This window comes from Harpegnathos saltator, unplaced genomic scaffold, assembly GCF_003227715.2.
Source record: "Harpegnathos saltator strain DR-91 unplaced genomic scaffold, Hsal_v8.6 scaffold615, whole genome shotgun sequence".
Lineage (NCBI taxonomy): Eukaryota > Metazoa > Arthropoda > Insecta > Hymenoptera > Formicidae > Harpegnathos > Harpegnathos saltator.
This window is the reverse complement of record NW_020230444.1, coordinates 82,703-108,904: the sequence shown is the minus strand read 5'-3', so window position 1 is coordinate 108,904 and position 26,202 is coordinate 82,703. Positions and strand designations below refer to the sequence as shown.

The 26,202-nt window shown below is 38.0% G+C and overlaps 2 protein-coding genes across 2 annotated transcripts; both read right to left on the bottom strand.

Moving 5' to 3' along the window:
- Positions 1–206: 206 nt before the first annotated feature.
- Positions 207–1,987, bottom strand: LOC105181487 (uncharacterized). The gene is made up of 4 exons (XM_019840598.2): positions 1,768–1,987; positions 1,316–1,468; positions 905–1,156; positions 207–522 (listed from the first exon to the last, which is right to left on the bottom strand). The coding sequence occupies exons 1-4, from the start codon at positions 1,867–1,869 to the stop codon at positions 271–273; spliced, it is 759 nt and encodes a 252-aa protein (XP_019696157.2). The 5' UTR covers positions 1,870–1,987; the 3' UTR covers positions 207–270.
- A 9,543-nt stretch (positions 1,988–11,530) lies between these two features.
- LOC112589822 (uncharacterized) lies at positions 11,531–24,094 on the bottom strand. Its single transcript, XM_025304513.1, has 4 exons — positions 24,011–24,094; positions 13,391–14,838; positions 12,522–13,159; positions 11,531–12,444 (listed from the first exon to the last, which is right to left on the bottom strand). Exons 1-4 carry the CDS (start codon positions 24,092–24,094, stop codon positions 11,531–11,533), a joined length of 3,084 nt encoding a protein of 1,027 aa, XP_025160298.1.
- Between the last annotated feature and the right edge of the window lie 2,108 nt (positions 24,095–26,202).

Sequence of the window (26,202 nt, the reverse complement as noted above, 5' to 3'; positions counted from 1 at the left end):
ATCTCGTAAAAAATTACATTGAATATACTTTTTGTTCTCCATCATAAATATCTTCTAATCCATCTACATTAAACTTCCTTCGGTAGTATCTATTTTAAAGACTATTTATTATAGTTGTATCCGAAAATAAAATCTGCAGTTGTGATTTCACATTAAATTCTAAAAAATATGATGTTGTTTCAAGACATTTAATCATGTGTCTACATTGACATAACATATTTTCAGTCATTGTTTCTCGTTTACCCAAATACTTAGTACATCATGGACAAGTCATATGATATTGCACTTTATCCATTTCTGCAGGAAAATACTTATTAGCTTATACTTAGTGGTAGGTACAGCATTTTTATTAAAAAGTACATTTATCAACTTCAGCATATCAATTGTGGTGACCCACGTTAAAGAATGTCGTTGTGCTACTGTCATATAAAGAAGTAATGCTTCTCCTACAGTTGTCTTTGTGCATGGACACAAAACATTTTGCAGATATGAATCTTCTATGTTCTTCATGTTAGAAAATTCCTGCAACACAAAAATTAAAAAAAATGTTATAACTTTTTAACGTTCAATAGCACTGTAACATTGGAATACCTAGCACATATAAAATATAATTGTAGGGGAGAAACGGGCAGCTTCGTACAGGAGGCAGCTTTGAACATTACGAATAATAAATTATCTGTCCTTTTTTTCGAGTACAAATTGTTATTTTGAAATGGCAACTGTATTGCCATTTCAAAATTACAATTTATACTCGCTTATTAAATTATACAAAGCTGCCCTCCTGTACGAAGCTGCCCCCTTCTCCCCTATATATTGACAGATATACAATTTTATCTTATAATTACAATCTTATAATTTTATCTGTATGAAAGAAAACATTGGAGACAATAGAAGTAATTCTTACCTCATGTACTCTGTTATTCTGTCTGAACTCATTTGGTTCGTCATCACTGTCTTTGTCATCACATACACCTTCATCGTCATAACAATAGTTATCTTGAATAACATTGTATAGCCATTTATTCTCATAAATATCATTAATGCTCTCATTTTCGTTATCACTATCAGCACTGTTACATACAGGGTTCGATATTGCATTGATATTATTTGTAACAGCATCGCACAACTCATGGTCACCAATTATTATATTGTTAACCTATAAATATACCATATTTTCAATGCAGCTATACACTTCGCTTAGTTTTACTGTTTTCTTTCAAGTAAATGAAAAGAAATGAAATAAGGTATACGTATATATACTTAATGTTTATCTCAATGAAATTAGTTTCATTACAATATGTAGGAATAAATATACCTCACACTCATTGACCTCTGTATCTCTTCTTTGTTCATATTGTTCCAATTCTTCTTCAAAGTCGGAACAATCTGTTGTATCCACGTTAAGAGATGTCATATTATTACAATTAGAAAACGATGCATTAACTTCATTTATCATTACATTCGTCGCCTATTATAAAGAAAAATGTTATGGAAAAGTGTTACAGAGGTAATGGATCCCTGGCGAAAATGAATATCGCAATGTTAGTCGAATGTTAATAAAATGACAGATGCGTAAACGAAGCTTCTAGGAGGCGAAAATTGAAACAACATTAACGTACAAAATAAACGTAAATAACTCTTTTACGCTTCGTTGTTTCAAGTTTTTCTTCCTACAAGCATCGTTTACGTATCTGTTACTCTACTTACATTCGACTTACACTCCGATATTAATTTTCGCCGGGGACTGTATAGGTTCAAGACAATTACCTCATCTTGTTCCAATACCATACGTCGACTCACCGCTGTGGATTTTGGTATTGTCTCTTTCGATTTGTATTCTAAATATTTTTTGTATTTATTTCGAGGCATTTTTCACTAATTAGAAAAACAATTTCTTTTTGCACGTTGTTGTTTTCACAATATTAACCGTTGGACACTTTGGTCCATATGTATTCAAGAGAGCGTTCGGAAACTGCGCCCGGGTGCGTTCGGGAACTGCACCCGAGTGCAGTTTCCGAACGCACTCGGGTGCACTCTCTCATTCATTCAAGTGAGAGAGAGAGAGAGAGAGAGAGAGAGAGATTTTTATTGATTGATTGATCTTTACTAGCTTTCTCAGCTATTACACTACATTTAAATACAAAAGTTGCTGTGAATTAACTTAACACTAACTTATACTTAACTTATACCTAAAATGTGCTTCTTTAGTTTTCGCTTAAAATGCTCCAATCTCTCACAACACCTTATCTCCATCGGTAAATCATTATATATCTTTATTCCATTGTAAAACATACATTTCTGCGCATTATTTGTTCTTCGAAATTGCACTACAATATTTTCCCCTTGCCTCGTTTGTCTACCACTAATGCTACTCACTCTTTGTATCTTCCTTCTCAAATAATCAGGCCAAAGGTCTTTCATTATTTTGAAAATAAATATACCTGTATTGTAGTACAACCTCTGTCTCACCGTCATAAACTGCAAAGCCCTCAGCATACATTCTATCTCAGTATCCCGTCTGCACTGCAGTATGACCCTCATTGCACGATTTTGCGCTATTTGCAATTTATCTAACTGCTCCTTACTCATCCCAATTAATATAGTCGCACAATATTCAAAGTGAGGCGCAATAATCGATTTATATATGATACATCTTATACCCGCCGATATACTGTTACCCATCCTGTTCAAAAAACTTGTTTTCTTCCCTATCTTCTTACACATATAATCGCAATAGTCACCCATTTTTAGTTTACTATCAATGATTACACCGACGTATTTTATTTTTTCCACCTGTTCTATTGTTGTCCCATCCATACATTTCAAAACCGTACACATTTTCAATTCTTTCTTCACACCCCTTACAATATATTTTATTTTACTTGCATTTAACTTTAATCCATTTACTCTTAATCATCTCTCAACTTTATTAAACATAGAATTCATTTTTTTTTCAACTTCATTACAACTTTCGCCGGTTGTATACAATATGGTATCATCTGAAAATAATTTTATACTACATCCTTCTGGGCAGCTTTTAATTATATCATTTATATATACAGGGTGTGCCAAAAGAAGCGGGACGGTCGAATATTTCGCGAAATTTACATCGGATCGAAAAATTGAAAAACACGTGTTCAATATTTTTCAAAAATCTATCGAATGACACCAAATACGACCCCCCACCCCCACCCCCTGCGAGTGGGGCGGGGGGCAACTTTGAAATCTTAAACGGGAACCCCCATTTTTTATTGCAGATTTGGATTCCTCATGAAAAAATAAGTTACTTTTATTCGGGACATTTTTTTCGAATTGTTGATAGATGGCGCTGTAATCGCAGAAAAACAAATACAGATCAGAAGTCTGCAAACGGTCAAATTTGTCGGGACATACGCTTCGGAACACAAAATTAGTATTTTTGAAAAGGCTATCTAATGATGCTACAGTAGACCGATAGATGGCGCTCTAATTGCAAAAACAATTCTTTCTCGCAAGTGAAAGTATTTCTACAGCTAATATGAGGTTAACGTCTTTCGTTGATTTTGTATCTGACTTTATTAAAAAACTACGTTTAGCATAACCCAGGAACAACGACGTGGACGTAGTAGTTTTTTGTTCCCTTCGGGGTGCTTGTTTTTAGTGAGTCCCCTTGCCTCTCACTTATCGGGGTGCTTGTTTTTAGTGAGTCCCCTTGCCTCTCGCTTATCGGGGTGCTTGTTTTTAGTGAGTCCCCTATAAAATACACTAGGTAATAAAACATTCGAAGAATTATAAATTGACGAACCTCACTTTATTAACGATAAACTGTATTCTTGTAGTAGCTTTCGGCTTCTCTACCAGCCATTATTCAATAAGCAAATTAAAAATAAACCTGTCGAAAACTAATCTATTGAAGTAGAAATGAAAATGTTTGTGATTCCATACTCGTGTAAACAATATTCAGCAAGATAAGAGTTCTTTTCTTTATTAATAAATACGTAAACAAAAAGTGGACTATTTTTGTTGTGATTTTTTTTGCTTCATCCATTTGGTAGGTACTTTTTAAATGACACATTAGTTCAACTGTTTAAGTTGATTCAAGCAGATGAACCTTCATCTATAAAGAAAAATTTTACTTGAAAATGTGTTTTTTTTTTCAAAATGGCTCATCTTAATGAACAAGAAAGAATGTCATTACTAACGATGGTAGGCTGGGGTGATAGGAAAAGGTCATACTCGGAAGCAAGAGATATTTTCAATGATACTTTTCGAATTGGAATGGATCCTATCTCCAAATCGACTGTGGAGAGAACGGTTAGAAGATTTGAAGCTACAGGCTCTATGAAAGATCGAGCTAAATTAGGAAGACCAAAGTCAGCAACAAACGAAGAAAAAGCGTTGAATGTTTTATTATCATTTACGGAAAATCCTCACAGTAGTCTTCGTAGAACTGCCCAAGCTCAAGAAATTGGTACATCTTCAGTCCGCAGGATTTTGAAAAGTAATAAATTGCATCCTTACAAAATGACACTTGATCATGAGATAAATGAAGATGATCCCGACCGACGTTTAGAATTTTGTGAGGACATGATACTTAGAATAGATCAAGATCCAGACTTTCTTTACAACATTGTATTCTCAGATGAAGCAACATTTCAATTGAATGGTACTTGTAATCGGCATAATTGCAGGTATTGGGCAGACGAGAATCCACATTGGATGCGAGAGAGCAAAACCCAATACCCACAGAAATTAAACGTTTGGGCTGGAATAATAAATAATCATTTGATTGATCTTTATCGATGGTAATCTTACTGCTCAAAGGTATGAAAACATGCTTCGAAATGAAATAATTCCAACAATAAGGGAGATTGCTGGCGATAACTTGGAGCAGGTTTGGTTTCAGCAAGATGGTGCTGCACCTCATTACGGACGGAACGTTCGTAATTATTTAGATGAACATTTTCCTGATCGTTGGATTGGACGAAGAGGTCCGATCGAATGGCCTGCCAGGTCACCAGATTTAACTCCACTTGATTTTTTCTTGTGGGGTTATTTAAAAAATCGGGTTTACGAAACGAAACCTCAAAATTTAGATGAACTGCGTCAAAGAATAATTGATGTAGCTGCCCAAATACCTGCAGAATACTTAAAAAATTCCATCGAATCTGTTTACCATCGATTAGCTTACTGCCAGGAAGTAAACGGTGCACAATTTGAGCATTTACTACAGTAAAGTTATTGGCGGCAATCATGAGAGGCAAGGGGACTCACTAAAAACAAGCACCCCGATAAGTGAGAGGCAAGGGGACTCACTAAAAACAAGCACCCCGATAAGCGAGAGGCAAGGGGACTCACTAAAAACAAGCACCCCGATAAGTGAGAGGCAAGGGGACTCACTAAAAACAAGCACCCCGAAGGGAACAAAAAACTACTACGTCCACGTCGTTGTTCCTGGGTTATGCTAAACGTAGTTTTTTAATAAAGTCAGATACAAAATCAACGAAAGACGTTAACCTCATATTAGCTGTAGAAATACTTTCACTTGCGAGAAAGAATTGTTTTTGCAATTAGAGCGCCATCTATCGGTCTACTGTAGCATCATTAGATAGCCTTTTCAAAAATACTAATTTTGTGTTCCGAAGCGTATGTCCCGACAAATTTGACCGTTTGCAGACTTCTGATCTGTATTTGTTTTTCTGCGATTACAGCACCATCTATCAACAATTCGAAAAAAATGTCCCGAATAAAAGTAACTTATTTTTTCATGAGGAATCCAAATCTGCAATAAAAAATGGGGGTTCCCGTTTAAGATTTCAAAGTTGCCCCCCGCCCCACTCGCAGGGGGTGGGGGTGGGGGGTCGTATTTGGTGACATTCGATAGATTTTTGAAAAATATTGAACACGTGTTTTTCAATTTTTCGATCCGATGTAAATTTCGCGAAATATTCGACCGTCCCGCTTCTTTTGGCACACCCTGTATATGCAATTTACACATCTTTTCTTTGTTTCCTTGCATTCACTACTCTTGTGTTTTCCTGCACATTGGTGGCATGTGTCCTCACGTGTACAATTCTTGGCCATATGATAAAATCCCCAGCATTTAAAGCATCTTTTAATACTAAGATAATCCAACACATCATACCTCCTCCACTCTATGTTTACTTTTCCTTCCTCTAGTATTAATTGATGAGTTACTTCATCCACTTCCATTACCATGGAACAACTTTTCCCTTCTCTTTTCTGTTGCACGCTTCCCTAACTATCTTTTTAATGACTCTCATGTGGAAACCCTCTCTGTCATCATCAATTCTATTCTGTTTTACAATTGCCTCCACCAAGGTGTCTTCACTCAATTCTACTACCTCTTCACTAATATTTATTATTTTAATCTTAGGTTTAATTCTTTTCGGCTCCAGTATCTTATATTCGTCACCCATCTTGTCTTTCATCGTAACCCTCAACTTTTCCATTTCACCCTCACTGTCACATCCAAGTACAACCGCTCCATTATTACCCTTTTTGAGTTTTGTTATTCCTATTGCCATATTTCTAATGTCTATTCTTTCTTTCATCATTTTCTTTGTAGTTTCACTTTCTTGTTGCTTGCCTGGCTTGACTATTATTACACTTTCCTTCTTCTTTTCCAGCACCGCCTTCGCATAGTCCCTCTTCATCCCGTCTGTGAGTCCTCCGACCTTCTCCCGTAGCATTCCTCTCATTTCCTCGATCTCTCTCTTAATTTCCTGGAGCTCCTCCTTTACTATTTCCCTGATCATCATCTTGATTTCATTTTTACAAGCCATTGCATCTTTCATTTCTTTCATTGTTCTCACCATCCAATCAATTCTCATCTCTATATTAGAATTACTCATTTTTTCTGACACCTTTGATATCGATACCGTCACTCCTCTAGCTCGCTTACCCTCTTTGCAACTCTCTCCCGTTGTTATTTTCTTCACTTCTTCTATGTCACACTCAATTTTTATTTCTTCGTAAGGACCCTCACATTTACTAGTTCCTTGTGTGCATTATAGACTTTACGTTTAAACAAACAACCGGGATGATAGAAAAGTGTAGTACACTTCTTACACAGTACAGCTATTTTCTTTATTTCGCTCCTGCACGCAGAGCACCTATACTCCGCATAATTAAAGCCAATCATGTCAACATCGACAACCGACATGCCACATATCCTCACTCTTGCTTATTTACTAAACCTTGCCCTCACCTCTACTACTATATATCTGTAACACGTCCGTACTCCTTATCCCAACCAGCTCCCAGGTATGAAAAGCCCAGCACAAAATTCTATCTAGAATTTTATTCCCCACATCCTCATAACAGCGCACTTCAATTCGCCGTCTCTCCCATGCACCCTCTATCCACACCCACACCTCTGAAGAAGCTTTTCACAACCCTCCGAATTATATGTCCCTTGTACTCCTATGATTTTGGTGGAGCGACAAATCATACGTCTATCTCTCAGAGGGGGAAAGAGAGAGAGAGAGAGAGGGAGAGAGGGAGAGAGGGAGAGAGGGAGAGAGAGAGAGAGAGGGAGGAGGGAGGGAGGGAGGGGGAGGGGGTGGGAGGGAGGGAGGGAGGGAGGGAGGGAGGGAGGGAGGGAGGGAGGGAGGGAGGGAGGGAGGGAGGGAGAGAGAGAGAGAGAGAGAGAGAGAGAGAGAGAGAGAGAGAGAGAGAGAGAGAGAGAGAGAGAGAGAGAGAGAGAGAGAGAGAGAGAGAGAGTCGGCGTAACGCAACGCGCGGAGCAAACACGACCAGTCACAGCCATTCCGTTTCTTTCGCGCGGAGTTCTGGCTCGCAACTCGCATGAGCGGATCGGTGGCAATACGTGATTAAACTTTATCATCAAAAACAGTGGCTTTGCCAAATTACATATTAAAATCCAAAATACGTATTAAATACGTTTATATCGATTAGTGGCGTAGGGGCATTAGTCTTATCAAATGCCTGGAGCCAGTATTGACAGGGAAAAAAGGAAGGAAGAAAGGAAGGAAGAAAGGAAAGAAGTTCTTTTCGCGCCATTTCGCATTTATTGGTCGCCCTGGATACGCACGTTCCGTTCCGCTGGGACTTCCGCGTCATATGGCACTCCAACCTAACTTGGCCTAACTATAATAACTGTTACACGATAATTAGTACATTACTCGCCAGCTGCACGTGGAAATTATAAACGGCAGTAAAAAGAAAAAGAATTTAATTATTGACGCAGTCACAATGTCTTTTGCATGTATATATTAGGTGCGCAACTAAGTTCCCGCTGTTTTTCAAGAGATGGCTCCAGTAGTAAGTGCTGGTCGATTGTGACATAACCAAAACGTCATGAACCAAGCTTAGACATATGGTAAACAAACCGCTTTGACACATTAGTGATTTTGTTTTTGCGTCATATACTTTTGGTTGTGTGAAAATGTCTGATTTTGTGCCAAATAATCGTCATTTACGGGAAGTGTTGCTTTTCTTCTTTCATTCGAAGAAAACGGCGGCTGAAGCGCATCGAGAATTCCAAAATGTTTATGGAGATGCTGCTCTAAGTGAAACAACGTGCCGTGATTGGTTCCGTCGCTTCAAAGACGGTGATTTCGATGTTGACGACCGTTCGCGTGAAGGAAGGCCAAAAACCTTCGAAGACGCTGAATTGGAGGCATTGCTCGATGAGGATCCGTGCCAAACGCAAAAAGAGCTTGCTTCAGCATTAAGAGTTACCCGCCAAGCCATTTTCAAGCGATTGCATGCGTTGGGAATGATTCAAAAACAAGGAACTTGAGTTCCTTATGATTTGAAGCCAAGAGACGTTGAGCGTCGTTTTTTCGCCTGTGAACAACTGCTCCAGCGGCAAAAAAGGAAGGGTTTTCTTCATCGCATCGTTACGGGTGATGAAAAATGGATTCATTACAGCAACCCAAAGAGAAGAAAATCATGGGGACTGCCCGGTCATGCTTCTACGTCGTCGGCTCGGCCGAATATTCACGCTGCGAAGGTTTTGCTGTGTATTTGGTGGGACCAGGGCGGTGTTATTTATTATGAGCTGTTGAAACCGAACGAAACCATCACTGGGGAACGGTATCGAACTCAATTGATGCGATTGAGCTGAGCACTGCTCGAAAAGCGGCCACAATACGAGCAGAGGCACGAAAAAGTGATTCTACAGCATGACAACGCTCGGCCTCACGTTGCCAAACCCGTTAAAACCTACTTAGAAACGCTCAAATGGGAAGTCCTACCCCACCCGCCATATTCCCCAGATATTGCGCCGTCCGATTATTACTTATTCCGTTCGATGGCACATGGTCTGGCTAATCAGCAGTTCCGCTCATGTGAAGACATCTCAAAGTGGCTTGATTCATGGATAACCTCAAAAGACGAACACTTCTACCGTGACGGTATTCGAGCTCTGCCAGAAAGATGGGGAAAAGTTGTCGCTAGCGATGGGCAATATTTTGAATGATTCATTTGTAACCATTTTTTCACAATAAAGTTGCATTTTCATCAAAAAAACAGCGAGAACTTAGTTGCGCACCTAATACTTAGCAAAAGAAAAGAAGTATGATTGTGTGACAGTACGACTCATAAAAGATTTTGATGATGTACAATACCTATGTGAAGACCAAAATAGTAGAAGTAAGAAAATTTATGTTGTATCAAGACCGAATCGTATGCCGGAAAAATGTCAAGTAATGATGCTTGCAGATAATTACTCAACTTGTATTACATTTGTGGTTCATTGATCTAAATTTTGTTCCATTGACAAGGTTATCCAAAGTGATCAAGCAAGATATCACGATATTGTAAGATTTAAAAAAAGAGAGATCCTCTATTTCTCTATTCTATTATCTTTCTGTCTCTCTTCTTCTTGATCCTCTTCCTTAGTTTGTAAAAGAGGGATGTTCAGGATGTTAAGATTCCGAGCGATTAATGTGAACTCTTCTTATTATGAACAAGAATATAAGTATGTATATTTTATATGAACAATAATACAATAGTATCCGACACCGCAACTTATATCAAATATATCTCTTTACAAAGCTTAACGCTCTACGACTCTTTCTTCGACTTGACTCTATTTCTATTATTCGTCTCGACATTGATTGGCAAAAAGCTAAAGGCGAAAAGCCAAAGGTAAAAAGCTCCGTCTTTCTCCCTGCGTCTCCTTTTATCCTTTTCTCCATCCGTCGAGTCTGATCTCTTAGGACCGGTCTTTCTCCCGTGGCTCCCCCCCCGGAATAGACTGGTGCTGTCCTCCCTCGTCTGTATCTTACAACTCGGCCATCCTGCTTCAGCTGCGTCCCGCGGCTGGTGCTGACCAAGCTTATATAAGGGCGGCTAACTTCGCGTCGGCCCTTCTTCGCCTACGTTGCTCGCGAGTTCCTTAATCTACGGGTTATCCTACGTTTACTTCGCTCGCTCGTTCATTCGGTAACAGTGAATTTTCGTCCGAAATTTTAATCCACGGTTTAATCTTATCTACTGATAGAATAGTATCTAAAGGTCGTGCTCGGTGATTGAAACCAGGTATATCTCGTACGACATAGCGGTTGTATCCTAATACTTTAGCTATTCGATAAGGTCCTTTATAACTTGTGTTCAGCTTTGAACTTTGTCCGATTTTCCTACGACTGTCTCTAATTACGACTAAATCTCCTATCTTGTACCGCGACGGTTTTCTGTGTCGTTTATCGTAGTATCTCTTATTGTACGCTTTTACAACTTCGTTGGCTTGTTGTGCCAGCATTCGCGCTTCGTTTCGTTCGTCATTGACGTCGGTCATTTCTTTCACCCATTCACGAGTAAATTGTACGAGCGCCGCGTCCACGTGACTACGTTTGTCGTAACTTAGCAGTGACTTGGATGGGGAACACTTAATGGACGCATGGTACGTGTTGTTGATGACGTATTGCGCGTGTCTTAGTTCTTCTTCCCATTCTTCGGATATACTACTACTTTTTGTTAACACGGCTTTCAGGAAACGGTTCGTGCGCTCAACCATGCCATTCGCCCATGGCGATGCTACTGCTACTTTGCGATGCTTAATACGCTGTTCGTTAATAAATTCTTTAAACTCGGTCGACGTAAAAGCCGTTCCTCGATCGCTGACTACTTCATTTGGATTCCCGAATGTACAAAAAATAGAACGTAGCCGTTCGATCACTTCTTTCGATCCGGTGGATCGAGTGGGAAAAAGCCACGTAAACCTTGTGAACGCATCTACTACTACTAAAATATGTTTATTACCCTGCTTTGTCGACGCTAACGGCCCAAAGTGGTTAATGTGCAAGACTTCCATTGGATTTCGCGATACTGTTTCTACATGCAGTTCCCCTTCTTTATTTCGTGGTAAGTTATTCGTCATTAGACAAGTGATACAATTTTCTATATGATCTTTTACTGTTTTTCTTAGCGATGGGAACCAATAATTCTGAGTAATTCCCTGCACTGTCTTTTCGATTCCGCAGTGTCCCATTTGATCATGATAGATCCTAATCACATTTACCGTCATCGTCTGTGGTATCACGAATTTTAGTCTTTCATCCTATTTCCTATACAACAATCCGTCTACCAACGCGAACTTGGGATCATCCTCGAATTCCAACCGTCTACAAATCGCTTGAAGCTGGGGATCGGCCAGCTGCCTAAACTCCAGCTCTCTTTCTAATGGCATTTCATCTACATACCCTGCATTTCGACTCAAGGCATCTACGTGAGCCATCTTTTTACCCGACCGGTGAGTCAATTTAAAATTATAATTTTGTAAAGCTAATGTCCACCGTGCTATTCGTGGATTTAAGTTGGCTTTGTTTACAGCATATACCAAGGCATTACAATCAGTGACTACGGTGAAACTTTTTCCGTATACATAAACGTGGAACCGTTCAACCGCTCTAACCACCGCTAACATTTCAAGCTCGAAGCTATGATACTTGGCCTCAGCCTGATTCGTTGTCTTGCTGTAAAAAGCAATGGGTGCCCACACCCCGTCTTTTCGTCGCTGTAATAATATCGCGCCCAGCCCCTGGATGCAAGCATCGGTATGGATCTCCGTTTCCGCCGCTGGATCATACAACCGCAGAGTTGGAAACGATGTAAGCTCTGTTCTTAAAATATTAAAGGCTTCCCGACAATGTGGACTGAAGTCAAATACCGCGCCTTTCTTTAGTAGGTCTTGTAGAGGCCTAGCCTTTAACGCGAAATCTTTTATAAATCTTCGGAAGTACCCGGTCAATCCTAAAAACTGTTGCACCTGATGCGTTGATCGCGGTTCTCTAAACTTTGTAATTGCCTCGACATGTCGTTGATTCAAGGTAATACCGTTCGCTCTCACGATATAACCCAAAAATTCGATTTCTTTTCGCAAAAACAAGCACTTATCGTAGTTAAGCTCGAATTTATATTGTTTTAAAATAATTAACACTTCTCCAATTACTTCTAAGTGTTCGGCTATGTTATCTGATGCGATCAAAATATCGTCAATATATACAATAATCTTTCCGTCATTAATTAACGGTCTCAGGATCTGCAATAACCTCTTTTGAAATCTTCGGCCGGTGCTTCGCTATAGCCAAAGGGTAATCTTTTATATTCATACTGGCCATCTGGTGTGCCAAAAGCAAAGTATTTTGTGTCGCGCTCATCGATTTTTATATGATGGAAACCGTCTTTTATATCCAACAATGTAAATATGGATTTATTCGCCAGTTTTGCTAAGCAATCTTCGATTAGCGGGAAAGTGTATTTTTGTTTTTCTACACGACTATTTAAAGGTCGTAGATCGACATATAACCGCATGCTACCGTTTCTCTTTTTCACCGGTACAATCCTAGCACAATAAGGCGATATGCTTGGTTTGATAATGTCACGTGCTAATAGATTGTCAATAATTTTTTTGATCTCGTCGCGCTCAGCGAACGCAAACCGACGCGGGGCATACGCGTATATCGACTTATCTTTCAAGGGTACACGTATCGCGTGCCCGTCTTCGATTGCCTCGATCTCTTTATTGTTCATGGATAACAATAGATTTAGCAACATTTCTTTTGTCTGTCTATTATAATCTATTTTGATATCGTCTAGTCTATCGTTAACGGTTTTATCTATGCCTTCCTCGATACACAAAGGCAATTGTTCGAACAGACAAACTCGCTCTACTTTTTCACTTCGCGGTCTGAAGACAAAAGAGATTCTTTCTTTGTATAGAAAATCGCGTCCTAATATTATTTCTCCTTGGAAAGATTATCTCGATAATACAAAGAGATCGACATCATATTCTATGTTTTCTGTTGGCTCGAGTTTTAGCTATACTTGCGTTGATCCTAAAATAGCTAACGGCTGCGCGTTTAAATTGTATAATTTTGTTCCGACCGGTTTTAACGTCAGTATTCTCGGCTATATATACTTTTTGTATAATTTTTCGTTAATAAACGATACTGGACTGCCTGTGTCTATTAGCGCTTTAATCTGGCATCGCTTACCCATTATAGTTGCGACCGATATAAAGGGCTCGCTGACTCGCAGTTCCTGTTCCTGCTCCGGCGCTACCTCCTGCTCCTGCACCACGGCAACCGGTTGTCTCGGGGCATCATCTCCTGCCGCTCGACGTCCTCCTGCATAGGCTGGCGTCCTTACTGGAATAACAGCTCCTTCCCTTCGCTTCAAGACTGGACACTCGAACTGCCGGTGCCCTTTTTCTTTACAGTAGAAGCACGTCGGCTCACTCCGACATTCCTTGTGGGGATGTCCTTTTCTGTTACAATTTCGGCATTTTATTTCTCTAGAACGTGCAATATTCGACCCGATCGGCGCTTTCCTTTCTGTCTCGATCACGCCCTCCGCGATTCGTCTCATCTTGGTCAAAAAGTCTTCAATCGTCTCCGCCGATAATGACAAGGCTGTAGCTCTCAACGCGCTCACCGCTATTCCGCTTATCAATAATTGTATCTTATTTTGGATAGATAATTCTGTTCGCTGCATCAGCACTAATTTGTCCAGGGCGTACTGATCAAATGTTTCTTTTGCCGCGTTCCATTTTCGATTCTCTATTTTATTTATAATTTTATAGAAGGCAATTTCTCGATCGAAAATTTTAAGCAATTCTTCTCTTACCCTTCTCCATGTTTGCAGCATCGGTCCGTATTGTGCATCATACCATTTCCTGGCTGCACCCGTCAACCTCGCCGTTGCTGCAAGCAGCGTCACACCATCTGTCGCTCCATGTATAGCCGCTACACAGTCGACTCGTTGTATCCAGATTTTAGCGTTCTCCTCTTCGGTTCCACCAAACTCCGGAATCTGCGACGCTAAGGTAGAAACCGAGATTTGCGATTGTTGCATTTCTATGGGGTTTTGACCCGTCACCACGCCGTCACTTCCCGACGGTGTAGAATTTTGCGTCGATCTTCCTCCGCCTTGGTGCTCAGTCGGAAGACCGGCTTCTGGTCTCCTGTTGGATAGCACTAGAAGCAACCGTTCAAACTGATTTTGTTGTTGCAGCATAAATTGTTGTTGCTGTTCCTGCATTAAGCGCTGCATCTTGGCCAAACTGTCCGTGACTTGACCAATCATATTCTGTGAGGACCCTTCCGTCTGCTGCTCCATTCTTTGTTCCTCGGCTGAGGTCACCGCAGCCTGTCGGTCTTTTCCCATTCGGGAGCTCTCCTCTGGTTCAAGAAGGTCTCTCATCGGCCCGTGTCGCTCTAGATGGGACATCATTTGTTCTATCATCCGTTCACGGTCGTTCGATACCGGCAATCGGAATTTTACTGCTTCCTCCTGCAGCTGCTTCAGCGTCATTCCATCCAGCACATTCCTGTTCATTTTTCCGACTCTTAATTGCTGTTCTTTAAACTGTAATCGCGTAATTGGCATGAGCTGTATCCCACTTCTGAAAGAAATTGCGGCTGTAAGATTTAAAAAAAGAGAGATCCTCTATTTCTCTATTCTATTATCTTTCTGTCTCTCTTCTTCTTGATCCTCTTCCTTAGTTTGTAAAAGAGGGATGTTCAGGATGTTAAGGTTCCGAGCGATTAATGTGAACTCTTCTTATTATGAACAAGAATATAAGTATGTATATTTTAAATGAACAATAATACAATAGTATCCGACACCGCAACTTATATAAAATATATCTCTTTACAAAGCTTAACGCTCTACGACTCTTTCTTCGACTTGACTCTATTTCTATTATTCGTCTCGACGTTAATTGGCAAAAAGCTAAAGGCGAAAAGCCAAAGGCAAAAAGCTCCGTCTTTCTCCGTGCGTCTCCTTTTATCCTTTTCTCCATCCGTCGAGTCTGATCTCTTAGGACCGGTCTTTCTCCCGTGGCTCCCCCCTGGAATAGACTAGTGCTGTCCTCCCTCGTCTGTATCTTACAATATCTTGAGATAGTAAAATTACCATCTTATTATATCTCTGGAATATCGTAATATCACTGCAATGTGATGTCACTGCGATATCCAAATATATTTTGTTCATTTGTCAGCTTGCTTCCTTCAACATCATTCTTTTCTTTCCTTATTCTCTGCTCAATTTTGCTATTGAAAATATACAATGCTTACTTCAGCACTTCTTTTAAATTGCATTCTTACTATTTGTTTCTTTGCACATGTTATGTAATAAAATATTGTGATTCAAAAAATATACCGATTCTTATAATAAATTTTGATATAATTAAAAATAGATAACAATCATCAATATGTATGAAGTAATTGTTAACTGATATAATCTGCTACATGTTATATCATGTATGCATGTACATTGTAATTAGGCTATTCATTCATTTTTTGATAAATATAAAACCTTAAGTGTGTCACTATGTGCGCGTGTGTGCCATCATATTTAAATCTGTTAACTGAATTAAACGCACGTCCAGGTAAAAAATGTATTACGTAAAAAATTTGTCCATATACAATTCTATTTAAAATTATATACAATTATATATAATTATATATAATTACCCTACTGCAAAAATTTTATTTTCGCAATTCAGATCGCAAATGAGATTTCAACAAAAATCCGCATTTAAAATTTTTATTGAGATCTTAGTTGAGAAAAATCTCAATTGAGAATTCTATTGAGAACTTGATTGGGATTTTTATCAAATTTTTCAACTGAGATCTCAACTGAGATTTGAACTGTGAGATCTCAATAAAGATTTTATATGCGGATTATTGCGGAAATCTCACTCAAGTTCTCACTTGAGTTCTCAATATAGTTCTCAATTGTGATTTGAATAAAAATTTTTCAATAGGGTATACAGGGTGATTGGAAACAACCCTGGGTCTTTGAAAAGACGTAATTCTGACTATATTCTAAGACGATTTTTCCTTTTACAAAACTTTATCCGAAATCTAGTTTTTCAATTATAAAAGGAAATAGTTTTCTTATCACGGGTTGAATATAGGAGGTAGGCAATGGCGGCGCAATTTACCGCCTCAGACGTCATCGCTTATGTAGGGGGCTGTCACTTGTCACGTCTGACGGTGAGTTGCGCCGCCACTGCCTACTTTCTGTATTCAACTCGTGAGAAGAAAACTATTTCCTTTTATAAGTTAAAAACTAGATTTCGGATAAAGTTTTGTAAAAGGAAAAATCGTCTCAGAATCTAGTCAGGATTACGTCTTTTCAAGGACCCAGGGTTGTTTCCAATCACCCTGTATATTTAATCATATATGGTTACATATAAGTAGCCATATATGGACAAATTTCATTTATAATTATATATAAATTAATATAAATAACCATTTCATTCTTTTGTGCTGTAATTTCATTTACTCATTTACAGATAGCAAAGCTGACATTGAGAAGTAGATGACAGCTAAACGTTTCCAAATCCCAAAAGTAAGGCGCTCAATTATTGATGAGCCTATAGTGGATGAGAATACAGAAATAAAAAGTCCTGAGAAGAAAAAGAGAAAGGTACGGCTATGTAGTAATAGTTAATGTAAAGCATATTCACAGGGCAATTTGAGATATAAAATATTGTTATCTTTCCGAACTTTCAGACACTAAAAAAACAAATAGAAAGAGAAAAGCAGGAAACAAGTACAAGAATACTCAATGCTTATTTGCAAAATGAAAACCTAGTATGCGTATGTACATTTATTTTTAATGTAAAAATGTTACTATATACTATACGAGTACATTTCATCACGTTTTGTGACTATTTATTGATAGAAAATACAGAATTCTTAGGAAGCAGTTATATCTATTATGTAATGTAGTGAATTGATATTAATATGACAATTACTGTTAATTTTATAATTAATTGTTGCTTGCATCATATTTTGCGGTGACAATCGACGAAATTGTAGGAAAATTTGGAACAATCTGCAGCTTCTACGTCACAATTAAAAACTTACTCACGTAATGTAAAATCGCTAACATTACATTGTGACAAAGAAATGCATGGAAATTACAAACTATCATGCGAGGTATGTCAAAAAGGAATGTTCTATCATAATACATGTAATATAAAAATATGCTGCAGAAGAAGATAAGCACTAGATGTTGCACATTAATCAATTAAAGACTATCCGGGAAAAAAATTTATATATGTTCATTTTGTCCATATAAGGTTGTATACAATGATATATAATTATCAGATTCCGGACGTTCTGGTACGAAGCCCGGGCGCAACCAGAGAACCGGTGTGCTACACGCGACAGACTCGACTGCGCCGTGTGAAATAAAACAGCAATATATTGGGTCTGGGAAAAAGTTTGTGGCCTTTTTTTTAGTAAAATGCAACTGGTTTTCTTATAGTGTGAAAATGAATTTATTTAAATCAAATATGCTCCATTATTATCGACAATGTTTCGCTATTTTTGGAGTAGAGCCATGATGCCATCGATGAAGAACTTCTGTAGTTTCTGGTTGAAAAACTGAATCAAGTGGTTTTCACAGCAAACAAACAGAAAGATACTTGTTGATAGCGAATCAAATATTGAGTTTAATGATGAATCCGAAATTTTAAATTTGGAAAATGAAGTAGAAGTTAAAACAAGAATTAAAGATTGCTGAGGAAGAAGCACAATATTATCGTCAAAAATATGAGGATTTGACAAAATCTAAGGCATTTCCACTTACAGAGAGAACCGGCCAAGAAATACTTTCTTTCCTAGCAGAAAAGGGTAACTTTCAAACAAAATTGATTGTGATGTTAATGTCTTATTGTTCCTTTTTATTTTCTTAACAATACAAAATGATGATTTTTTTACACTTATTTTATCGATTATTTTGTTACAGACATGTAAAATAATAAAAATATTTCAATACAAATATATCAATGCTTTTATGAAGATTTTTTTACAGGTAAAAACAAAATGGATGATGTGACTCCAACAGAAGAATTGGATACTAAGATTGGGACTGTTCGCGGACATGAAATTTATGTTGGGTTCGGACATTGGGCAAATAAAACAGCTTTTGATGAAGCCAAGTAGCTAAAAGACCGAGCTTATTTGTAATTTCGTTCACATATGGAATGTGGACTGTAGAAGAATTAAGTATGTGACGTGGCAGCCGGAAAGGCGCCCGTCCCAGGCCGACCTTTCGGCCCTTAGGCGAGACTTTCGGGGGGGGGGGGTGTCGCCTTGCACTCCCCCCCGTAATAATTAGTCAGTAGTGTCAGCAATCGAGGCGTGCAGGTGGAACGGTCCCGCGTCCCCAAGCTCTGTGCCCCTGGACCTCCCGCGCCGCCCATCAGGACCTAAGGGACAGGTGGGGAGGGAAGAGGACGACGCTCTCAGCTGGACCGCCACCCCAGGTGAACGCAATCTTTTTGCAATACTATTATCGGTTCCGTATCGTTGTGAAAGGTTCTCGCGGCCGCTTCCGTTGTCCACAGGCCTGCAAGGATATCGCGAACGGTCGGCGTTTCCGTGCTTGGCGCGTGAACGCCGGCTAGACAAAGCCAGCCTAAACACGGAGACCGGGCGAGTGTGAGCAAGAGAGAGAGAGAGAAGGAGCAAGAGAGTGAGACCGAGCACCCGTCCCGCGGATCGAAAAACAAAGATCCGCGGAAGGATTCCCGTATAGGGAGATTTACCGAGGAACGGGGAAAGATAGGTAGCACGAGACAACACAAACGGGCAAGAAAGCCTGTCGGGAGAAGAAAATAAAAAGAAGAGACTCCCATTGTCGCGCTCTCTAATATCGCCGACCTGCTTCCGAGTATTACCGGAGGGATCACGACTATCGAAGAAAAGGAGATTGGTGAAGGTTGGCATTGGCGAGTGGAGGAATTCGGACGTACCCCTCGCCCTAGAAGGGAACGTCAGTGGCAGCGAGCGAGCGAGCGAGCGAGCGAAGGAGGAAAGCGGAGGACCACGTCGCCGGGAGGTTCCCGATTCTGTAAGACCTTCCACCTGCGTTATTGTTCGGTGTCGTGAACGTAAAGAGTCTCGTTAAGGTTATCGGCGATAGTCTCGAATCCGCGAGAGCCAAACTGAATGTACCGTATCGAGGGGTCGGACCGTCCCGATTCCCGAAATAATAAAACTGAAGATATTCGAAACGCGCCTCGTTGTTCGTGTGTTTTCCCGGTCGCTCCCGACTTCCGACGAACCCTTCCCGTCTACCGACTTAAATATCGAAGAGCTACCGGTCCCGTCGACTTCGCGTGTCTCGGCCCTTTGGTGGCGTGTAGCGTAGCGTTGGTGAGCGGTGCAGCCCGTTGCACCTGGCGCCCAACCTATTTCGTGAGAGCTGGGTTGGCCGAGGCGCGCGGACCGACGGCAGTTTGCCGACGGCGAGCGAAAATCGCGTCGCAAGTAATAGAATAGTGCGGCAACAAGTTGGCATTAACCGCAAAACTTTAACTCCAAGTAAAAAGAATGCTATAAGTGAAGCTTTTCAAAAATAGTTATTGCATAATGGCTGGACTGGACAAGCAGCTGCAACAGAGATGAGAAATATTAATTCTTATTTTGGTAGAGCCATTCATCGTTGTAGAAAACTTTTTGTTGGTAACAACGATGATTCCAATCAAAGTGTCGTAAACGACAATAAAACCTCTGACGATAATGACTCAGATACAAATATTACCTATGACGAATAAACATTTATCTTTTTAAAGTACCTCATATGCGGTGCAATAGATTTATGCTCCATATTCTTGGTTTTTTAATACTTTATTATGATCTCATAAAAAATGATTTTTATTTTTAACATTTCAATTAGAGTATGATCTTGAGGAGCACATAATCAGCAAGCACGTAATCAGATTTCAAAACATTTTTCTAATTTTCAAAATGTATCGAGGTAACTTTTCTTAAAATGAATTAAATACGCTGCTTTTTCTTTTATTTACGTTATGAACTTTATATTAAGCTCATGTTGTATATATATATGTATATATATGTAACAAAAAACGTACATAGAATATATATTCCATTATATCTTTTTATTATATATGAATGTAGTTTATGAAATAAAAATTTAACAAACTTTTTATTTATGAATAATTATTTAAGTCACCATCAACGTCACCAACCAAGGTTTCTGAGAATATATAAACTATATTCATAAGATTTCAAATTGGTCTTTAATTATTTTTGTTAAAAAGTATTTTGTCCGTGAATCACACATACGGCTGCGTTCCGTTTAGGCGCTCACGTACTATAAGTGTCATTCTATTTTTATTGTTCATTATCTTGCAAAAGAAGATAAAGTAACGCTTACAGCGCATGAGCGACCAAACTGAACGAAGCCGTTATGATTGTAACTGCGATAAATTCTTTTGAAGGTGTTCACATGAAGTGTGTATCATGTACAGAAAAATGTAGCTCAAATATGAGCTTCGTATCATGTAAATTTACACACTTTCTTACAGTGTATAATAAGTAGTAATCCTTAAGCCTTATGAATTAAGCAATAACATATATATACTTTTATCATTTCTGACAATAGGCGTTTCCAGTACTACAAGACGTCGCAATACGAAAAATGTAAGCGTTATTACGACTTTTAGAAGCGTAGGGATGCCTTTTTTTATAAAAAATAACGTTATACCTTGGCGGAAAAAATTCTATAAAAAGTACGAAAAATTACGAAAATGTTCCAATTCTAGCATTTTTACGTAAATTTCTATGTAAAAATGCTAGAATTGGACCATTTTCATAATTTTTCGTACTTTTTATAGAATATCTTCCGCCAGAGTATTTTATCGCTTAAATAAAAAAGCATAAGGCTTATTATTGCACCTATTATAGATCCGGACTACTATAGATGAATCAAACTCCCCAGGTAGCAGACTAACGTCAAATGACGTACTAATGACGTCTTAATGACGTTAGAGACGTCATTAAGACGTCATTAGTACGTCATTTTACGTCAGTCTGCTACCAGCGTTATTATTGACCAATCTGAAATTTTATGAAAATATTTCACATATTTCAGAAATCTGTTACTGAACATATATGAGAAATATTGAGGAATATTGAGAAATTTTCAGATTTTCACATTTTCAGAGATCTGAGTTTTTCTGAAATATTATTCGAATTCGTGTACAAAATTGGAGAAATTCTGAGAATTATTACAAAATTCTGAGAAATCTGCACAATTTCTGAGGAATTTTACAAAAAATCTGAGAAATTTTATAAAAATCTGAGAATTTTACAAAAAGTCAGAGAAAATTTATGAGAAAATATGAGATTTTTTTTCACCAGGGAAATAATGATAAATTAAATATTGGACACTACTAATAAACGTGTAAAATTGTTATAACATGATATCATTTGTACTTGTAAAACTTATATTATGTACATATTATATCAGGTGTAGTAAAAAGAAATCCATTATTTTTCCAATAGATGGCTTTAGTTATCTGTATCTCGCGTTGTATAAGTTCGATCGGGTTCCACTAGATGGCGTTAGAAAGATGAGATTTCGTACTAAAAAAACTTTTCTGACAGTTTTGTAATTAGTTGACTCAGTTTTGTTTGAGCACGCGTCAAAGATGGACACTAGCAAAGAGAAAATACGCTATATTTTACAGTTTTTCTTCGATAAAGGCGAAAACGCAAGCCAGGCGGCTGAAAATGTGAATAGTGTTTATGGTCCTGATACTGTAACAGCCAATCACGCGCAATTTTGGTTTCGTCGATTCCGTTCCGGTAATTTCGATGTCAAAGATGCACCACGCACTGGAAGGCCAATTGTCGAAAATATCGATAAAATCATGGACATTGTCGAGTCCGACCGTCATGTAAGCACTGTTTCGATTGCCCAAGAGCTAAAGATTGCACAAAAAACCGTTTGGAACCATTTGAATAAGGCTGGATACAAAAAGAAGCTCGATGTATGGGATGCCACACGAGTTAACGAAAAAAACCTCATGGACCGAATTTCCATCTGCGAATCGCTGCTGAATCGCAACAAAATCGACCCATTTCTGAAGCGGTTGGTCACTGGTGATGAAAAGTGGATCACTACGACAACGTTAAGCGAAAACGGTCGTGGTCGAATCGCGGTGAGCCGGCGGAAACGGTGGCCAAGCCAGGATTGACGGCCAGGAAGGTTTTGCTGTGTGTTTGGTGGGATTGGCAGGGAATTATCTACTATGAGCTGCTCCCCTACGGCAAAACTCTTAACTCGGAACTGTACTGTCAACAATTGGACCGTCTGAAGGAAGCAATCGCCCAGAAGCGGCCAGCTTTGGCCAATAGGAGAGGAATTGTGTTTCCATCAGGACAACGCCAGGCCACACACATCGATAGTGACTCGCCAGAAGCTCCGGGAGCTTGGTTGGGAGGTTCTTATGCATCCATCTTATAGTCCGGACCTGGTGATTACCATCACCAAGTGATTACCATCTGTTCCTGTCCATGGCGAACAATTTTGCTGGTGAAAAATTCGCTTCAAGAGAGGCTTGTGAAAATCGACTGTCACAATTTTTTGCCAATAGGGACGAGGGCTTCTATGAGAGAGGCATAATGAAATTACCTTCAAAATGGCAACAAGTTATCGAACAAAACGGCGCATATATGACCTAGATCGGATCATTCTAACTATGGTAATTAAAGTCTTCAATTTCATGCAAAAATAATGGATTTCTTTTTACTACACCTGATATATTGTAGCAACATTCCCGCACGATTGCAGTAATATTTCGGCAATATTTTGCAATTTTTCTGCAGTATTGTGGCTATATTTCAGAGATATTCCTGCAAGATTGTAGCGATATTTAAAAAATATTGTGGTAATATTCCTGTGATATTACGACAATATTCCTACAACATCATAGCAATATTCCCGCAATATTTTTGCGAGATTTATGCCTAGGACATTAAGTATTTTTGCAATATTGTTGTGATATTTATGCAATATTTCATTAATATTCCTGCAATATTGCAGCAACATTTAAGAAATATTGTAGCAACATTCCTGCACGATTGCAGTAATATTTCGGCAATATTTTGCAATTTTTCTGCAGTATTGTGCTATATTTCATAGGTATTCCTGCAAGATTGTGGCGATATTTCAACAACATTGTAGCAATAGTCCTGTGATATTGTGACAATATTCCTACAACATCATAACAATATTCCTGCAATATTTCTGCGAGACTTATACCTAGGACATTAAATATTTCTGCAATATTGTTGTCATGTTTATGCAATATTTTTGTAATATTCCTGCAACATTTCTGTAATATTCCTGCAATATTGCGGTGCTATGTGGGTAATACTGTATTATTCTTTTAGATGTTGGGCGTTCAAAAATAACAGCTGAGAAGCATCTGCTATGTTATTTATGGTTCGTAGGGCATAAAAGTTCTTCATATCGTGAAGTTGCTGATAAATTTGGCATCACAATAAGTGCTTTACACAATGTTAATACGAGAGTTACGGCATTTCTCTTATTTATTTATGGCACCTGATATCATAAAATACCCTACTGTGGAGGAAAAAGAAGAAACAGCAGCTTTTTATTATGAAGATCATGGCTTCTCTGGTATATATATTTTACCTATATTGTATGTTATAATTTTATTGTTATATTTTATTACAATACTTACTTGCGTGGAATGATTATTTATATCTTTTAGTGCATTAGACATTGAGGAAGTACCGGTATCTGTGTCTGTGGTTGGTACAGTCATTTCTATTTCATAACTACATCGCTATTATCGCTATTATATACACTACTTATAACTACATAACTACTACTTATACTACTACATAATACTACTTATAACTACATAACTATTATCGCTATTATTATCTATATTATCGGTTGTATCTTCCATACTCGTTCCAGTACTTAAATTATGATTTTCTTCATTTGCCTGACAGAGATCTGTAATAATATTAGGAGTACAAATAAATTTCCGCCGTTTAACAAAAGATGGCCCCATCAGAAGGTTATGTTGAAATTGTCAGATGTAAAACGTAATATCGTAAGTTTGGACATCTGGTAACAACATAACCTTGAAGTATTAGTGACTACGTATTAGCATCACATAATTTTTTTCGTGCGAAAATGTCAAGTTTTGTGCCGAATAAGCTAAGGCTTGTTTTAATATCATAATTTTAAAATTGTCTTTAGTAAATTCATATTCGAATTCAGAGTTAAATGAGTTTACTAATATATTATCTGTTACAAATGCAGAGATCTCTGGATATACAATAATAATTTGGTAAAATATTAAATTAATACATTATAATATAGAATTAATAAGATATTTTATTTTTTTCATAGACTACATATTTTAAGAATAATATATATTTTATATACATATATACATATATAAAAGTTAAAAATATATATTTTATTATATTATATTTTATTTATTAATTATATATATATTTTATTTATTATATTATAAAAATATATATTTTATATACATATATACATATATAAAAGTTAAAAATTAAAAGTTAAAATAAAAACGTTTTGCTCCATATCCCCCGCATCCTCTTCCACGGCCCCTACGGCGTGCTCTGCCGGCACGCTGCCATCTTCTTGGATCTGTAATTATAAAAATGTTATTATAAATATTATTGTCATATTTCTACTATATAATGGTCGATAAATACGTAACAATAAGTACTTACTTTGTTTTGCTGGCTCCGATGCTGGAGCTGTTGATAGTTGGAATTGCGGTGGTGGTGGTGGTGCAGGTGAAGGTGGAAGTGGCGGTGGCGGTGGCGGCGGTGGCGGTGGCGGCGGTGGCGGCGGCGGTGATGGCTCTTTAATTTTGTCTTTTAACATTTCAATCTCTTTTTTAATTTTATAATTTCTGCTGCTGCCTCCACTTGATCCAGTACTTCAAGTAAATCTGGTTCCTGAAAAATTTAAGGACGATTACTTATAGATAATTTATTCATAAATATGTTCACTATAAACTGGTCTAGACTGTCATAATTCTGCTATGTAGGCAATACCTATGGTACAGATATAACTTGTTAATAGTGGATAGGATAGTAGGAATAACAGAGACAATAGGAATGGGTGGAACCTTATAGAAGAATTCCCTTCCTCTCATTCGCTTTTCATCCCTACTACTCTTAAATAGAAAAAGGGCAGATCTTCTCAGCAGGCTATGTCTCGACCCTAGATATTTCTATGGTGTCTGTTATTACAGAGACCAATTGTATTCATATAAATCTATAATGTTAGTATCTACGATGTCTATAATAGCAAAAAACATTAAAATGATGCAATTAAATTTTCAATAAACTTAATGACATGCATTGAATTTAAACATCAAAAGAAAGGAATGAGATACAATATATATAACTCTATATTAAAAGAATTATAATTGCTGCATACATATATATATATATTATATTAATATACGGTATATAATATATATAATAATTATTATATTAATATATGGTTGTCAGTATTTTTGTAATTGCCGTTTAATAATATATAATACTTACATCGTTTTCTGATGCCATTTCCAAACGGATCACCAATAATATAATAATAAAGATATAACCTTGTCTTTGCGCGGTTGATAAAGGAAAAGGATGTAAAATGATTATCGATAATTGAGGTGTACTGAATTTGGCAGCGTTGTTTGACAGGAAATTGCCCCCATTCGGCAAGTACATGGTTAACTGGGAAGTGATTTATTCTATAATAACACATATGATTAACCGTTTGAGTCCCAGGGGGTATTGAAAAAACACTGTCGAAGAATCCCAAAACAGCGCAACCGCGCTTTCTATAAATGAGTATGAAAAGACCCAAGCAGCGCGA

Excerpts from the sequence above, each read along its gene's own strand:
- LOC105181487 (XM_019840598.2), bottom strand. The coding sequence starts at position 1,869 with ATGCCTCGAAATAAATACAAAAAATATTTAGAATACAAATCGAAAGAG. Across the intron at positions 1,469-1,767 it reads TGGTATTGGAACAAGATGAG|GCGACGAATGTAATGATAAA; the intron begins GTAATTGTCTTG and ends TCTTTATAATAG. Across the intron at positions 523-904 it reads AGAATAACAGAGTACATGAG|GAATTTTCTAACATGAAGAA; the intron begins GTAAGAATTACT and ends TTTGTGTTGCAG.
- LOC112589822 (XM_025304513.1), bottom strand. The coding sequence starts at position 24,094 with ATGACTGTACCAACCACAGACACAGATACCGGTACTTCCTCAATGTCT. Across the intron at positions 14,839-24,010 it reads TAAATAATCATTCCACGCAA|TTTAAAGAACAGCAATTAAG; the intron begins GTAAGTATTGTA and ends ACGCGATTACAG. Across the intron at positions 12,445-12,521 it reads GGCCGAAGATTTCAAAAGAG|ATAACATAGCCGAACACTTA; the intron begins GTTATTGCAGAT and ends TGATCGCATCAG.